The 18,115-nt window shown below is 46.2% G+C and overlaps 1 protein-coding gene across 5 annotated transcripts in view; it reads right to left on the bottom strand.

The window, feature by feature from the left end:
- LOC112251485 (roundabout homolog 2-like) overlaps positions 1–18,115 on the bottom strand; it is a 113,394-nt gene that overhangs the window by 15,633 nt on the left and 79,646 nt on the right. For 3 of the 5 annotated variants that reach the window (XM_042309498.1, XM_042309497.1, XM_042309499.1), the window contains 10 exons: positions 17,711–17,877; positions 17,268–17,389; positions 13,841–14,072; positions 11,383–11,507; positions 11,055–11,226; positions 9,910–10,086; positions 9,047–9,073; positions 8,819–8,858; positions 6,790–6,917; positions 5,712–5,984 (listed from right to left, as the gene is read on the bottom strand). In XM_042309498.1, the coding sequence (XP_042165432.1) occupies positions 5,712–5,984; positions 6,790–6,917; positions 8,819–8,858; positions 9,047–9,073; positions 9,910–10,086; positions 11,055–11,226; positions 11,383–11,507; positions 13,841–14,072; positions 17,268–17,389; positions 17,711–17,877 (1,463 nt within the window). The remainder of the gene's footprint in view (positions 1–5,711; positions 5,985–6,789; positions 6,918–8,818; positions 8,859–9,046; positions 9,074–9,909; positions 10,087–11,054; positions 11,227–11,382; positions 11,508–13,840; positions 14,073–17,267; positions 17,390–17,710; positions 17,878–18,115) is intronic. The other 2 variants (XM_042309500.1, XM_042309501.1) reach the window with 1 other exon arrangement.

The raw sequence follows: 18,115 nt of genomic DNA, 5'->3' as shown, positions 1-18,115 counted from the left end.
TGTTATAATCTCCACCCGGCACAGCCAGAAGAGGACTGGCCACCCCTCATAACCTGGTTCCTCTCTAGGTTTCTTCCTAGGTTTTGGCCTTTTCTAGGGCGTTTTTCCTAGCCACCGTGCTTCTACACCTGCATTGCTTGCTCTTTGGGGTTTTAGGCTGGGTTTCTGTACAGCACTTTGAGATATCAGCTGATGTACAAAGGGCTATATAAATACATTTGATTTGATATTTTCAATACAACAGCATACTAATCAGAAACCATTGGATTTTTTGTTGTTGTTGAATATTTTTTATATACAAATGTCCTGTATAGCCAACCTGAACCTGCATGACATGAGCCTTCCTAGCACTCTGTCCCAGCTTGGATAAACAGTAAAACCAGTCTAATAATGCCAAATAATACAGTCAGTCCACCCTCAAAACACTAGTTTACTAGGGATTATTTAATCATGCAGTGTAGCATACTATATATGGCTGTCACATCCTGATCTGTTTCACCTGTCTTTGTGATTGTCTCCACCCCCCTCCAGGTGTCGCCCATCTTCCCCATTATTCCCTGTGTATTTATAACTGTGTTCTGTATTTGTCTGTTGCCAGTTCGTTTTGTTTCGTCAAGCCTACCGATGTTTTTCCCTCTGTTCCTGTCTCGATTGTACTTGTTTTCTAGTTTTCCCGGTTTTGACCATTCCGTTCTGTACCTTTGCCACACCTATCTGGATCACTGATCTCTGCCTGCCCTGACCCTGAGCCTGCCTGCCGTTCTGTACCTTTGCCCCACCTATCTGGATCACTGATCTCTGCCTGCCCTGACCCTGAGCCTGCCTGCCGTTCTGTACCTTTGCCACACCTATCTGGATTACTGACCCCTGCCTGCCCTTGACCTGTCTTTTGCCTGCCCCTGTTGGATTAATAAACTGTTGTTACTTCGACGTTGTCTGCATCTGGGTCTACGTGATAATAGCTATATATAGTATTTAACTGCTAATTAGCTGCTATTCTAAACCGTTTATAAAAAATAACACATAAAAAAGCCTAACAATGTGAAAAAAAGTAGTTGGCTAGAGGATAAATTCAGCCAATATTTATTGTTGAAATAAGCAGGTTTTGTCTGGCAAATAACTTACACAAATGAGCTGCAATCAAGGTAAATTGAAAGTAAAGAAATTGAATGAACTCCAACTTGAGAGACTGACCACGGCCTGTAGGTCCGACTGCTTTCTATAGTATTGCCAACCCAGACATTCTTTCCTGAGACATTGTGCATTATATATTACATTTAACCTTATATATTATATACAGTTGAAGTCGGTAGTTTACAGACACCTTAGCCAAATACATTTAAACTCAGTTTTTCCACAATGTCTGACATTTAATCCTAGTAAAGTTTTCCTGTCTTAGGTCAGTTAGGATCACCACTTTATTTTAAGAATGTGAAATGTCAGAATAATAGTAGAGAGAATGATTTATTTCAGCTTTTAATTCTTTCATCACATTCCCAGTGGGTCAGAAGTTCACATACCAATATTAATACTCAATTAGTATTTGGTAGCATTGCCTTTAAACTGTTTTCCTTGGGTCAAACGTTTTGGGTAGCCTTCCACAAGCTTCACAAGTTGGGTGAATTTTGGCCCATTCCTCCTGATAGAACTGGTGTAACTGAGTCAGGTTTGTAGGCCTCCTTGCTCACACAGGCTTTTTCAGTTCTGCCCACAAATTTTCTATAGGATTGAGGTCAGGGCTTTGTGATGGCCACTCCAATACCTTGACTTTGTTGTCCTTCAGCTATTTTGCCACAACTTTGGAAGTATGCTTGGGGTCATTGTCCATTTGGAAGACCAATTTGCGACCAAGCTTTAACTTTCTGATTGATGTCTTGAGATGTTGCTTCAATATAACCACACAATTTTTCTGCCTCATGATGCCATCTATTTTGTGAAGTGCACCAGTCCCTCCTGCAGCAAAGCACCCCCACAACATGATGCTGCCACCCCCGTGCTTCATGGTTGGCATGGTGTTCTTCGGCTTGCAATTCTCCCCCTTTTTCATATGGTCATTATGGCCAAACAGTTCTATTTTTGTTTCATCAGACCAGAGGACATTTCTCCAAAAAGTATGATCCTTGTACCCATGTGCAGTTGCAAACTGTAGTCTGGCTTTTTTGGAGCAGTGGCTTCTTCCTTGCTGAGCAGCCTCTCAGGTTATGTCGATATAGGTCTGTTTTATGGTGGATATAGATACTTTTGTACCTGTTTCCTCCAGCATCTTCACAAAGTCCTTTGCTGTTGTTCTGCGATTGATTTGCACTTTTTGCACCAAAGTACGTTCATCTCTAGGAGACAGAACACTTCCGCACAATTGTTTGTACAGATTAACGGGGTACCTTCAGGCGTTTGGAAATTGCTCCCAAGGATGAACCAGACTTGTCTACAAATCCTTTTCTGAGGTCTTGATTTATTTTGATTTTCCCATGATGTCAAGCAAAGAGGCACTGAGTTTGAAGGTAGGCCTTGAAATATTTCCACAGGTACACCTCCAATTGACTCAAATGATGTCAATTAGCCTATCAGAAGCTTCTAAAGCCATGACATCATTTTCTGTAATTTCCCAAGATGTTTAAAGGCACAGTCAACTTAGTGTATGTAAACTTCTGACCCACTGGAATTGTGATACAGTGAATTATAAGCAAATTCATCTTTCTGTCAACAGTCGCTGGAAAAATTACTTGTGTCCTGCACAAAGTAGATGTCCTAAGTGACTTTCCAAAACTATAGTTTGTTGCCATGAAATTTGTGGAGTGGTTGAAAAACGAGATATAATTACTCCAACCTAAGTGTATGTAAACTTCCGACTTCAACTGTATATATTATTATACACTGCTCAAAAAAAAAGGGAACACTTAAACAACACAATGTAACTCCAAGTCAATCACACTTCTGTGAAATCAAACTGTCCACTTAGGAAGCAACACTGATTGACAATAAATTTCACATGCTGTTGTGCAAAGACACCCCCAATAAAGGAGTGGTTCTGCAGGTGGGGACCACAGGCCACTTCTCAGTTCCTATGCTTCCTGGCTGATGTTTTGGTCACTTTTGAATGCTTTCACTCTAGTGGTAGCATAAGACGGAGTCTACAACCCACACAAGTGTTTCAGGTAGTGCAGCTCATCCAGGATGGCACATCAATGTGAGATGTGGCAAGAAGGGTTGCTGTGTCTGTCAGCGTAGTGTCCAGAGCATAGAGGCGCTACCAGGAGACAGGCCAGTACATCAGGAGACGTGGAGGAGGCCGTAGGAGGGCAACAACCCAGCAGCAGGACCGCTACCTCTGCCTTTGTGCAAGGAGGAGCAGGAGGAGCACTGCCAGAGCCCTGAAAAATGACCTCCAGCAGGCCACAAATGTGCATGTGTCTGCTCACACGGTCAGAAACAGACTACATGAGGGTGGTATGAGGGCCCGACGTCCACAGGTGGGGGTTGTGCTTACAGCCCAACGCCGTGCAGGACGTTTGGCATTTGCCAGAGAACACCAAGATTGGCAAATTCGCCACTGGCACCCTGTGCTCTTCACAGATGAAAGCAGGTTCACACTGAGCACATGTGACAGACGTGACAGAGTCTGGAGACGCCGTGGAGAACGTTCTGCTGCCTGCAACATCCTCCAGCATGACCGGTTTGGCAGTGGGTCAGTCATGGTGTGGGGTGGCATTTCTTTGGGGGGCCGCACAGCCCTCCATGTGCTCGCCAGAGGTAGCCTGACTGCCATTAATTACCGAGATAAGATCCTCAGACCCCTTGAGAGACTATATGCTGTTGTGTTTGGCCCTGGGTTCCTCCTAATGCAAGACAATGCTAGACCTCATGTGTCTGGAGTGTGTCAGCAGTTCCTGCAAGAGGAAGGCATTGATGCTATGGACTGCTATGCACATCTGGGACATCATGTCTCGCTCCATCCACCAACGCCACGTTGCACCACAGACTATCCAGGAGTTGGCGGATGCTTTAGTCCAGGTCTGGGAGAAGATCCCTCAGGAGACCATCCACCACCTCATCAGGAGCATGCCCAGGCGTTGTAGGGAGGTCATACAGGCACGTGGAGGCCACACACACTACTGAGCCTCATTTTGACTTGTTTTAAGGACATTACATCAAAGTTCGATCAGCCAGTAGTGTGGTTTTCCACCTCCATGGGTTGATAAATTTGAGTTCCATTGATAATTTTGTGTGATTTTGTTGTCAGCACATTCAACTATGTAAAGAAAAAAGTATTTAATAAGAATATTTAATTCATTCAGATCTAGGATGTGTTATTTTAGTGTTCCCTTTTTTTTGAGCAGTGTATATTAAAAATATACAATTTGGCCTCCCAGTGCCCTAGACCACTGTGCCATCAGAGACTCTGGGTTCGAGCCCAGGCTCTGTCGCAGCCGGCCGCGACCGGGAGGTCCATGGGCCTAGCGTCGTCCGGGTTAGGGAGGGTTTGGCTGGTAGGGATATCTTTGTCTCATCGTGCTCCAGCGACTCCTGTGGCGGGCCGTGCGCAGTGCGCGCTGACCAGGTCGCTAGGTGCACGGTGTTTCCTCCGACACATTGGTGCGGCTGGCTTCTGGGTTGGATACGCGCTGTGTTAAGAAGCAGTGTGGCTTGGTTGGGTTGTGTTTCGGAGGACGCATGGCTCTCGACCTTCGTCTCTCCCGAGCCCGTACGGGAGTTGTTGCGATGAGACAACATAGTAGCTACTAACAATTGGAAACCACGAAATTGGGGAGAAAAAGGGGGAAGAACAAAAAATATATGTATATATACAATTTAAACTTAGTCTTGAATGATGAACGCCAAGATATACCAGAGATAAGGGACTGTTGATATTGCAACCAGAGCTTCCTATAGCCTACAGTTAATCTCTTTCCGTAAATTGTTGAGGCCAGCAATTAAAGAGAATTAGAGGCTCAATTAAATATTTTGCAGAACTGCTGTATTTGAAGCACCACTCCCTTCTGCGCAGTTTCTCTGATGTTGCTATGGCAATCAAGCTGTTTTTAACCATTCCGGTAACTATTGCTTCTGCGGAGAGATTGGTTTTTAAATTAAAACTAATAAAGAACTACCTAAGAAGCACTATGCGCTTTGAACAACTGAGTAAGCTCCATTCATTGCCCTGGCACCGTCTTAGCCTTGACCACAGCATTTGTTCACTGATATGCCCTTACATTCAATTAGTTCAATAGTACATTTTTCAAGGCCCGAGGCACATTCTTGAAGCCCAAGAAACAAAAATGTAGCTTCCTAGTGTATATGGAAAAGGTTTATGCATACATTTTTGGAGGGTTACCGTCAAAATGATTGATTGAATGTAAAAAAAAAAACTATTTGACGATGACGGGTGCATGGGCCCCTAGAGCTCGTGCCCCCCTCCCCGCCTTGCGAGGCTGTCCGGTACGCCAATTGTTTCCAGATCTATCTTTCTCTCTCCTCCTCTACTAGTCTTGAAGCCTATTGTTATTCCAAAAAGGCATCTAACGAATGCTGCACTTCACTCCGTGACTGACCATCCAGACAATGTTATACAATCTAGGGAGATCTGATGCTATGCTTTAGGGCTTCCTTTGGAGCATACACAAATCCAGGGACACATGCACACATATTCAAAATCACACAGCCCTACCCCGCCCGTCCCCTCCCTGTGCTTCCTCAGTGTTGCAGGGGCGTACCGTTACAGGGGTGTCCATCGGTCAGTGAGTAGCCCAGCTTGACCATCTCCTGCTGGGCTCGAAGGGAAGCCTTCCAGCGGGGGTCTGGTCTGTCCACAGCCAGCTCATGGAAGCTGTTGGACTGCAGGATCTGGGTGGTGGCGTAGGGTGTGGCCTGTAAGCCCCGTGCTGGGCTGCTGTAACCAGCTTTGCCTGTGAAGTCTATGCTGCTGTAGATGGCGCCGTCAGACAGCATGGTACCAGTCTTCTCACCCACTCCGGAGGGTAGCACATCTGAGATGAGAGATTAGGAAACAGACAGATGCATGAAGAGATAAAGTGGCCATCTTTAAGGTCAGCGTGTAACACATTAGTACTCTCTGCTCCAGCGGTAGGCTCCCTGTGTTAGTTCAACTGACCAACAATCAAGCTGAGATGAATCAAAGTGATTAGCTAGCAGGATAATTATCACGTCGCCATGCAATGCCCTGTAGGGGCCCGGCACTGTGTCCGAGGGAAAGGGCCCATCACACAGGGCTGACCTTCAGCTCTACCCACAGGGGCTCGGGGCCGCTCATCAGCCTGGTGGGAGCTAAATGAGCTACAGGAAAATGGCACCAATACACAGATACTATCTCTCCATCTCAAACGCCCACACAAAAAGAAACACACACTGCCACAAGCAAATAATCTAGTTTACAAGCACGTTTAACCCAATCATGCATAGACAGAAGAAACACACACACACACGCTCTCATTAAAGTTTGTGTCAGTTTTTTGGAGCCAATAGTGATGAGATAGGTAGCGTGATCCAGAGAGACTGAGAGTCCGGAGTGTGTGTGACGGCCTGTCAGTGTGCCTGCTGAGGGATACCCTCCGCACTGAATAATGCATGCAGCTCATACATGTATTCACAGCCTCTCACTCTGGGCACATGACCTCTGACCTCTGGTCTCACTGTGGGACTGTGGTGTTGCCGTGGCATAGCGTGACACCATGGTCAGCTGGGACGGTCTGGGTCAGCCCTCTATCAACCTCCATTCTCTAATTCCCTGGGTTTGGTTCTGTTTGACCAGGGGTGATACCTATGTTTTCTTACCTCCACGACCAAAGTTACCCCGGTCCTTGGGACCTCCCAGGCCCCCGTTGGCCGGCAGGCTGGTGGAGGGCCAGGAGTCAGCCAACCAGGGGAATCCTGGGTCACCGGCTTTCAGTAGACCAGGACGACTATTTTTGGAGATAAAGACAGAAGAGGGACGGAGAAGAATGAGAGAGAGGTGAGGGAGAGAGAGGCGAGGGAGAGAGTGGTGAGGGAGAGAGAGGTGAGGGAGAGAGAGAGAGGTTGTTATTAGGAAAACATCTGGTTCCGTCTGAATCCCAGCAATTCTATTCATTTTCTCACATGATGTTATACCGACTGATTCAACAACAAATTGCTGTGAAACCTCACTCAGCATATCTGCTCCTCTGGAGCAGCCTGGAGCAGAGGCAACAATGAACAAACAGAGAGACATAAAAAACTGACAAGTCTATAAATCAGTGCTGGGCTTTAGCGCCCCTAACACCCCCTAGAGAAACGGACCAGGACTAAACGCACAGACATTAAATCCCTTTTAGAGCCCAGCACTACAGACATTTACATTTTAAATTTTGAATCATAGAGGGCCTTCTGGCGGATAGCCTGCCAGCACGGGGTGGTGGGGTAGCGTCTCCATAGCAACACACACGGCAAAGCTCATAGGCTGTTTTGGTGAAACCACCCCTCTCATATTGCACAGGAAATTGGCAATTTCACTCCAATGCCTGAAATAAATACAGAATCGTTTTTTTATTTTGTTACTAGGAGAAAAAAAAAGATTTTTCTAAACGGTATATCTGTGCTATTAACTATTACCGTACATAGCTGTTGGTGTGTACAGAGGCTTCAGTCACAAGGCTCACGTGCCTTTGTTTGCATTTGGTTAATTAATGCAGAAGTCCACAAATGCATTTCCCTTTAAGCCAGGTGTGCCACGCGCCCAGGGAATTGCATACATCTGACTTGTGATGGCTTAAAATGTGTTTCAAACATTATAAGAGCAATTTCCATATAACATCACACAGGCATGTTCCCACAAATGTACAGACACACATATCCAATAACATACACACTCTCACACACACACACACACACACGTGCGCATGCACGCACACACACGTGCACATGCACGCACACACACACACACGTGGGCTCAGGCAACAACACACAGTTTATTTTTAGCTTATTTTTTGGCTGCATTTGTATCAGCTCTGGGCTGGATCTGCCTGTTCAGGTGTGACAAAGGAGAGAAAGAGAGGAGAGAGAAAAAGGACAAGAAAGCAGAGAGAAGGAAAGAGAGAGGGAGAGGAAGAGCCTGATCCCCTAGCCCCTGGGGGAGCTCTCTTCATATTCTCACAGAGTCAGTGCCCAGTGATTTTCACCCAGTGATATTCAGAGCTAGGCTACGCATCTCTGTGCTCTGTCAGGCAGATCAGACTAGAGTTGCAGTAGACGACAGGGATACTCTACATTCCTATACTGCAGTGTCTGTCTGCCTGCCTGGGGTTCAGTGGAACTGGGGAGTATCCTCTCCAGCCCCACTCCCTTGGGTCATTATCTCTTTACATCGTTACATATGCTTGCATTCTGGAGGCGTGCCGTCAGCAGTGCCTCTCCCCGCGTGTCGACAGGCAAATTCATCACCCCCCCCCCCGGCAACGCCGCCACCAGCCCCGCTGCACAGATGAACGAGCCAATAAAAAAACCTGCTCTGCCCGCATTAATTGTTTCTGATAATTTCCCGGGAGTGATTGATGACTCAATCAATCGATACATCAACGCACGTGTTGCGCCAGGATGAATAAGCGGGGGAGTTTTGGAACATGTAAGGAGTTCATTCATCATAACGCATCTATTCTTCTTCCTATGAATCTGTACCCTCCGTGAAGGTTGATCATTCCACACTGATATGTTCTATCATCACACCATCATCCCATGTTGTTCCACAACGGATGGATCTACACTTCTAATGTTATTTTTGTCACTGTAATCAAAGCCCATGCCATTACGATGTGTTGAGTGACTTAATAAGGACTTTGTTTGTCCTCACCTTCCATTTTCAATCAGTCCTCTGTCTCGTTGAAACGTCACTGTGGTCCAACCAGAGAGAGAGATGGCAGGGAGCAGAGTGAGAGAGGAGGAAGAATTTTAATCAGAAGAGTGCTCTGAAAAACATTGAATGTGTTTCAAGCTGGTATATGTTTGGGGGGAAATATTTTCTAGTGCTACAGTCCAACATCCAAATTAAGGTGAGAAGACAAGGACAAATGGCCAATACCTGCACGGGTAAAGGTGAAGGACTGAACTGCAACAAAACAAGACAGAGATAGTGTGTGTTAAAAGCCTGTCGACACTGTAGACAAAGTCGATGCAACGTCAGCATAAACAAACATGAACACAACCACAGAGATACAAAAAAAAGGTGCAACACCATCCGTTTGACAATGGTAGACACATCTGGTTGAGGAAAAATGTGACAGGGAGTATGGAGATTGGCTGGGTGAGAGATACAAAGCAGGCGGCAAAAAGAAGACAAACATTGAACTGCTTATTGAAAATGAATTTGCTCTGAGGAGAGGAGGGATCATAGGAGAGCTTTTGAATAAAGCAAAGCCCTATAATTCGGTAATCACTATGGTTTCCTCCCCAGCCCCTGAAGCACGGTGATAGCAAACCAAATAATGACAATAGTCCACAGCTAAAATCACCCCCGGAAGGCCAAACGAAAAATTGCATACCTAAATCTGGAGAATGCATTTATGGCTAATGTGAGAACGACATGGGTCACGGTCCCATAATGTAAGGAAATGTGAATTACTTATTTCAAATGAGTGTATTTGAGTTTTATGGTGCAGGCTTGATGGGATTGTGTTCACAGCTGATGCACATAGGTGCAGAATGGATTAAAGCAAAGAAGACTTCTTTCTGTCTGAGCTGAATATCTCCTTTATTCTGCATTAAATGATACACCATCTGGACAAAACAGCTCTGTCTCTCACCTGGGATTCCACTAACTCACCCTAGACACATCGTCTAAGGCAGTTGGGAAAGCTAGTCTACACTGCAATGTTTCTGTATAGTGTTTTTGATCGGTGTTGATATTACTCAGGCCCGTATCCATAATAGTATAGTGGTTCTGACCTGCGTAGTTGCTGAGGCCCTTTCTCTTCTTCCTCCTCCAGTAGAGCCAGGCGCTGAAGCCCATGAGGACAATCCAGCAGGCCCCTCCCAGCCCAGCGATGAAGGCTGGCTGCTTCACCACGTCTGAGATGCTGTTGTTGCCCTCCGCCCCCGTGATCACATCACGCAGCTCTGCACCTGGGGACAGACAGCAGGGGACAGGAGACACCAATCAGATGGACACCATGGCATCTGGCAGATAGGATAGCTTTTGGCTGTCCAGTAGACCCAAACCAGTCAACGGCTAACATATCTCGAAAACGAGTACAAATCTATATTTGATGATAGTTAATATCAAAATCTACTATATGATCTGAAAACAAGAAATTCTATAAGAAAGGTACAATCCCGTTACAGCTGTTTTCTAGGGTAAAAACAACACTATAGATAAACAATATCAAATTAAAAACCCACACCATTGAGAGCATAAAACTGCAATATGTCGGCAGAGAGTTAATCAATTCAGCAGTGCTCTCATCAATTTGAACTCCGAGACGGGAGATTGACAGAGCAGCTCAGGCAGAGTTTGATTTTCTGCTGCAGCTACTGTGCTGTGAAATTAGATTCACAGTCTCCAACGGGAGCAGGAGCCCCAGCCCCAGTCATTAAGCCTCAGTCCACAGGCCTCTGTTTGCCTTTCTGTGGCCGTTGAGGATATTTTCCCCACACATCAGTCAAAAGTCACGGATGAAGAGCATTTGGCCTGGCTCTGCTATTGATTTTAGGCCTATCCTTCAGCTGTTTGATAAGATGTGATAGGCTGATAAGCCCACCCCAATAACACTGTCTACTTTGTTAGCGCTGGCCGCGCAGATATCGAGAAGGATTATTGATATGGCTAACAGCACTCGCCACACTGTTACTGGACACTACACTAAATGAAATGCTATTGATTTCCTGATAGATCACTATGAATGGAGCCTGCCTTCCAGAACTCAGTGAACCTTCAGCTTCCAGCAGTACACATGTGATCTCCGACAATGCACAATTTTCTTTTTTCTCCAAGCGTGATAAATTGATCAATCATTTTTCCAGACCCACTGTCTGTGAGTCAGATTAGGGTTCCCTGTTATTATGTGTGTTGCCTCAGACCCTGTGTGTGTTACCTATGACGATGGGCTGGGGCTCGCTCTTCACCCCCACACCGGTGCTGGTGCCTGCCGCCACCTCCACACGGTACTGCACCCCCGCCTGCAGACCCGCCACCACCACGGAACGGATGGCCGCATCCACCGTCTTATTCACATGGAAACGTGTCTCGTTCGCCAGGCACCAGATCTAACACACACACACACACACACACACACACGGGGACAGGCATTTGTGGGGAGAGGCAGTTGATACCAAGTCTTGTAATATCAATGTGTGTATACAACACACACACAGTGAAGCTTTATTTTCTCAACATATAGAATACAGATTGCCACTGCCTACCTTGTACTCCTGGATGATGCCGTTCTGGTGCTCTGCGGGAGGGGGGTCCCAGGACACGCTGATGGAGGTGCTGTTATGGTTCCCCACTGTCAGCACTGTCACCTGCTGTGGAGGAGCGCTGGGCGCTGCAAGGGGAGTCACAACAAAACACATCACCACATCACCACATCTTCACATTCCAATAGAGAACTGCTGCTGCCTGCTGTCCGCCAGAGCATAACAGAGAGCACTGCCTTGATTTATATTTAAAGAGTACTTCAATGTGGAAGGCTTTCTCTGTAGCAGAAGCAAGAAAGAATTGGGAGAGCCACCACAACATACAGAAATAATGACTGCACTCTCCACACTACCTCTTTTCAAAAAATCTTTCTCTCTCCAACCTTTCTCCCTTACTTAAGTCTGTCTTTGAATCATTCCTTTTCCTTGCTGAGTAGCAGTACCAGAGGTCTCTTGGTGCCTTCGTAGGTTGCTTTTAAAAAAAAAAAACTTTATTCAACTAGGCAAGTCAGTTAAGAACAAATTCTTGTTTACAATGACGGCCTAGGAACAGTGGGCTAACTGCCTTGTTCAGGGGCAGAACGACCTTGTCAGCTCGGGGAGTCGATCTAGCAACCTTTCGGTTACTGGCCCAGCGCTCTAACCACTAGGTTACCTGCCGCCCCAAAATTTTAGGGGAATCTACTATAACAATCCATCTAGTTGAACAGGAAGTTACAACCTCTAATGCCAAACAATATTATGGTCTGTTGAACTTCCAAGGCCCAATCACTCTTCATTGCCTGGTGAAATGCCATGCAGTCTTTACTAAACATACCAATAAGCGAGTCATTGTGCCCTTCCAAAACAGAGCAGAGCAGACTGGCACGTGTACCCCAGAGTAAAGTATGGGTCTGTGATGAAGGGCCCGAGCCCAGCGACTGATACTGCCTCCGTATTAATGGATCACCCCCATCACACGCAGTCACACGTTAGTGCTCGAGATGCTAAAGCACCACATTATGCATATCTGAGCTAAATGAAAGCTCTCCATCGTAGTGTACAGTAACGAATGAGATGCTAATAAGCCCATTAGTTGTGTGATGTATCGCTGGCAGAAATGTGACCTGCTGCGTGCCACGTGGCGTGCCAAGTGACACTTCGGTGACCCCGTGTCCAATCGTTTTAGATCGACAAAACACTGCTGATCCCCAGTGTGGGCTGACAGACCGCTCATACCAGTCACCTTCAAAGGCCGTATAGAGGATTCAAACAGCTTGGAGACACCTGCAGGCTAACAGCATGGCTATAGGACAACTTAACACATAGACCTATTGTTTCTGTAGTGCTGGATGTTTAGTAGTCATTCATTCAGAACACTACCGCAGCTTAAGACTCTGAACTACCATCTCTGTATTCCCAATGCACAACTCATTTAAATCTGATTGATTGGTTGGGTTAGCTCAGAACTAAACTCTGTTGAGAAGCCATACATTTTGAAATGATACATTATACAGTCAGTGGAAGATTCATGTGAATCAGCTATTGTGTCTCAGTGAAATGTGGCTAGCCAGGTGGGACGTTGCACAACAGTCTCATTTACCAGCTGGCCTCTGAGCCACCTGGCTACCGTGGATACAGTAGATTTCTCCAGAAGGACCCTAGGTCTGGAGAGAACTGGATACACGGACTGAACATGCCCAGAGCGTTACACTTGGATAACAACTCCTGTGTGGGCCTAATTGGGTTAATGGACACAAGGAATAAAATGCAGCCTGAACGCTGCTGGCCCCAATTAATCAACCACTCACAGAGGGCTGAATCTTAACTTGAGATGCCAATGTAAGTTGAGCTTCTGTTCAAATCGCTGACTGACATCAATGTTTGATTTACTGCAAGTGAACATTTGATTTATGCATGTGTATGAAGTAGAGGTGGAGAGGGGGCAAGTGAGAGAGAGAAAGAAAGAACGACAGAAAAAACGACAGAAAGAAAGAAAGAGAGAAAGAAAGGGAGGTAACATCTTAAAGTCACAATATAAATGTTGTATGCGACAGGGGCATGGCAGGCGATGTGACAGCAGGGGTCCAGAGAGAGCAGAGACAGGAACAGGGAGAGGCACAGAAAGATGTTTGAGCTGGTGTCACAGGAGACAGGCCCCCCCACAGACTCACAGGCCTGTCATACCCCCCTACAGAGCTGAGATGTCTGGGAGATCTGCCACAGGGAAGATGTCACCCTAATACTCAGTGTTTGTGTGTCTTCTCTTTAGTTTTCTTATGTTTGTTTGCAGAGAGTGTGTTTGTGGGTGTGAACAATTATATTCTGTATCAGCTTCAAGGTATTTGGCCATTACCAGATGTAGCATTGATTTAAAATAATTTCAAACGTTTTTGACAAAGTGAAAATAATACCTCCTACAGAGATGGCAATGTCTTTTTGTTGCATCACTACACATATTGAGTTGGTAATGGTCCTTTACCTTCCTCCAAGGTGCGTGCTGTCATTGATTCACTGTCTGCTCCCTGGAACTCGTTGAAGTACGGACGGACTTTTATCTCATAGACAACGCCCTTCTTCAGGGCAGACAGCGCCACGTCTCTCTCAGACGGAACCTTGAGGTCCTGCACCTGCCAGGCCCCAGGGGAGGGCAGACCTGACGTCTGCCTGTACAGAACACGATAGCCCTGGATAAACTGGGAAGGGTTCTCCACCTGAGGGAGAGAAAATGAGAGAGAGAGAGAAAGAGGGTAGGAAGAGGAATTTATTATGTATATTGTGGATTTTGAAAGGGATTTTTCAATAACTAGAGTAATGTTACAAGAACCCTATCGACTTTGAGTCATAGTAACTACTTACTGCCCATTTAAATACAGCACATGCCGACCAAACCATCAAAAGAGAGAGCTACAAAGCTCTTACATTTGACCCCGACAGAGTGGATTAAAACCATGCAGTATCCTTTCCGGTAAACAAATCCCGTTACTATGGCGGGGGAAAGTTGCAGTGGCGGGGTCTGGGGAGGGAGTGTGCAACATAACTCACAGTAATGGCTTGTTAACAGGGGCAGAAGCAAGCGAAAAGCTTTTACAGGGCAAATAAAGCAGCTGTTTACCCTCAGCCCAGTCCAAATAAATCATGCCGACGCGCTGCCAACGCTCAGCCTCCACGGGTGCCTGTTTGCATTTCATTAACGAAATGATTCGTGAATCTAAAAGCTTTATGAAGAAACCTTAGGGAGACGCCCCCCCCCCACCCACCCGCGCCCCCTTTCCCTCCCTCCCTTACCTGTTAGAACTGACTGATCCAGCTAGCTAGATGCAGCCATAGTGGGAGTAAATACCATAAACAAGTGAATTCTGTTGACTTTTCCCTTGTTTTATAGGACAGGTATACTAGGGAATGGTAGGACAACAGAAGTATGTGTGAAGAAGAAAACACCGAGCTAATTCTGGGATTTAATCTAACCTGTGTTACAATGTCATTTCATACTAGTAATATTATCATGTAGCTAATTGAAGATGGTCGAAGTATCTCTGTGTAATTTCACAAGAGTGGCATTTTTGATGGTTCACTTTAATGTTTGAACTCGTATAGTATTGGTGCCCCATCTGGAAGAGCCCAGATACCTAATAATGTCAAAACATCAAGGCACCGGTGCGTACAGAGCCGAAGCATATGGAGAGTGTGCATGTGAGGATGTGCGTGTGCAAGAGTATGTATGTGTGAAATAGAAGAGCCTCTGTCATTAAGCAGGGCTCTCCAGAAGGTAGATGGGACACCTTGCCAAGAGGAAAGATGAATAACCTCCAGATAAAGAGCTGAATGCAAACAGCTTCTTAAAGAGAGAATGCAACATGTTGCTGCTAACGGTGATCTATTCGTCTCGGTGAGAATCATTTGTCTTAATTCTTGCGTCAACCCAAATTATCACAGATTGATGCAACACCAGCTGTCCCTGGACTCCACGTCCACCCATCTCAGAAGTTGTCTCTGTGTGTGTGTGTGTGTGTGTGTGTGTGTGTGTGTGTGTGTGTGTGTGTGTGTGTGTGTGTGTGTGTGTGTGTGTGTGTGTGTGTGTGTGGGTGAAGCCTGGAAAGACTAGCTAAGCTGTCTCTGTTCCTGAACGATCCTAATAGTGTCCTCCAGCCAGCCTGGAAAACAAGGTTCATCTCTCTCGCTATTCAGCTCTTGAGATTCTGCACTTCCTGATTCAGTGAGAATAACAACTCACCACAAAGACAAATCACACTGGTTCATATCAAACCCCCTCATACAAGTTCCTCATTGCGTCATACATGGTAAATAAATGAATCATTGGGCTCTGCAAGTCAAAATGTTTTATGCAGTGAGCCGTCATACAGGTGCTCCGAACTATCAACAAACTAACAACTGCACCTCTGTTGACATGCAACAACAAAATACAATTGACAGCTCGGCATTCAACACCATAGTACCCTCCAAGCTCGTCATCAAGCTCGAGACCCTGGGTCTCGACCCCGCCCTGTGCAAATGGGTACTGGACTTCCTGACGGGCCGCCCCCAGGTGGTGAGGGTAGGCAACAACATCTCCTCCCCGCTGATCCTCAACACTGGGGCCCCACAAGGGTGCGTTCTGAGCCCTCTCCTGTACTCCCTGTTCACCCACGACTGCGTGGCCACGCACGCCTCCAACTCAATCATCAAGTTTGCGGACGACACAACAGTGGTAGGCTTGATTACCAACAATGACGAGACGGCCTACAGGGAGGAGGTGAGGGCCCTCGGAGTGTGGTATCAGGAAAATAACCTCACACTCAACGTCAACAAAACTAAGGAGATGATTGTGGACTTCAGGAAACAGCAGAGGGAACACCCCCCTATCCACATCGATGGAACAGTAGTGGAGAGGGTAGCAAGTTTTAAGTTCCTCGTCATACACATCACAGACAGCATCGTGAAGAAGGCGCAGCAGCGCCTCTTCAACCTCAGGAGGCTGAAGAAATGCGGCTTGTCACCAAAAGCACTCACAAACTTCTACAGATGCACAATCGAGAGCATCCTGGCGGGCTGTATCACCGCCTGGTACGGCAACTGCTCCGCCCTCAACCGTAAGGCTCTCCAGAGGGTAGTGAGGTCTGCACAACGCATCACCGGGGGCAAACTACCTGCCCTCCAGGACACCTACACCACCCGATGTTACAGGAAGGCCATAAAGATCATCAAGGACATCAACCACCCGAGCCACTGCCTGTTCACCCCGCTATCATCCAGAAGGCGTGGTCAGTACAGGTGCATCAAAGCTGGGACCGCGAGACTGAAAAACAGCTTCTATCTCAAGGCCATCAGACTGTTAAACAGCCACCACTAACATTGAGTGGCTGCTGCCAACACACTGACAATGACACTGACTCAACTCCAGCCACTTTAATAAAGGGAATTGATGGGAAATGAGGTAAATATATAAACAATGCTATATCTTATATATATGTTATCTTATATAATGTTTACATACCCTACATTATTCATCTCATATGCATACGTATATACTGTACTCTATATCATCGACTGCATCCTTATGTAATACATGTATCACTAGCCACTTTAACTATGCCACTTTGTTTACATACTCATCTCATATGTATATACTGTACTCGATATCAGCTACTGTATCTTGCCTATGCTGCTCTGTACCATCACTCATTCATATATCCTTATGTACATATTCTTTATCCCCTTACACTGTGTATAAGACAGTAGTTTTGGAATTGTTAGTTAGATTACTTGTTGGTTATTACTGCATTGTCGGAACTAGAAGCACAAGCATTTCGCTACACTCGCATTAACATCTGCTAACCATTTGTATGTGACAAATAAAATTTGATTTGATTTGATTTGATTTGATAAGTAATCCAAACAGTTGTACTCACGGTCCATGTGACCTGGACAGAGGTAGAGCTGATGACCACAGGGTTATGCATGCTGGCCACTACATCACCCAGCTCCTTCTGGACACGACGATGGTCAACACCCTGCACTGGAGGACTGATGTCTGAGAGAGAGAGAGAGAGAGAGAGAGAGAGAGAGAGAGAGAGAGAGAGAGAGACAGAGAGAGAGAGAGAGAGAGAGAGAGAGAGAGAGAGAGAGAGAGAGAGAGACAGAGAGAGAGAGAGAGACAGAGAGAGAGAGAGAGAGAGAGAGAGAGAGAGAGAGAGAGAGAGAGAGAGAGAGAGAGAGAGAGAGAGAGAGAGAGAGAGAGAGAGAGAGAGAAAGAGAGAGAAAGAGAGAGAAAGAGAGAGAGAGGTGCTATTAAATATTGCCATCGAACCCGTTTGAAATGTCATGTTGGCATGGAGCACATTCTATTTGGTACCTTGTGTGCGGACAGGCTCAGACATGGGGCTGGGGTCTCCGAGACCCTGGGCGTTGACCGCTCTGATGAGGAACAGGTAGACCGTGTTTGGTCGCAGGTCTTTGACCGTGAACTGTGTGGTCTTCACGTGGTCAGCCACAGTCTGCCAGCTGTTGCTGACCAGCTGACTGCTCACAGAGATCCGCGGAGAGGAAGAGCGTTAGTGAGCCCAGCCAAGGAAAGCTTTTATAGTAATAGCTCTCCATAGCTACAGTCCTATTGTTTTCTCTTGGCTAATTTACCTAGCACCATCAAGACACTGCACAGCTGGTCTGAAACCAAACTTAAACACAGAGTCAAATAGGCCCTGATGAACCTTCTTGGACTGCACATGATTCTCGTATGCAGACTATTCTGCACAATTCC

This window comes from Oncorhynchus tshawytscha, linkage group LG30 (genome assembly GCF_018296145.1).
Source record: "Oncorhynchus tshawytscha isolate Ot180627B linkage group LG30, Otsh_v2.0, whole genome shotgun sequence".
Classification (NCBI taxonomy): Eukaryota; Metazoa; Chordata; class Actinopteri; order Salmoniformes; family Salmonidae; genus Oncorhynchus; species Oncorhynchus tshawytscha.
The sequence above is the reverse complement of the archived record's forward strand: the minus strand, read 5'-3'. Positions and strand labels throughout refer to the sequence as shown.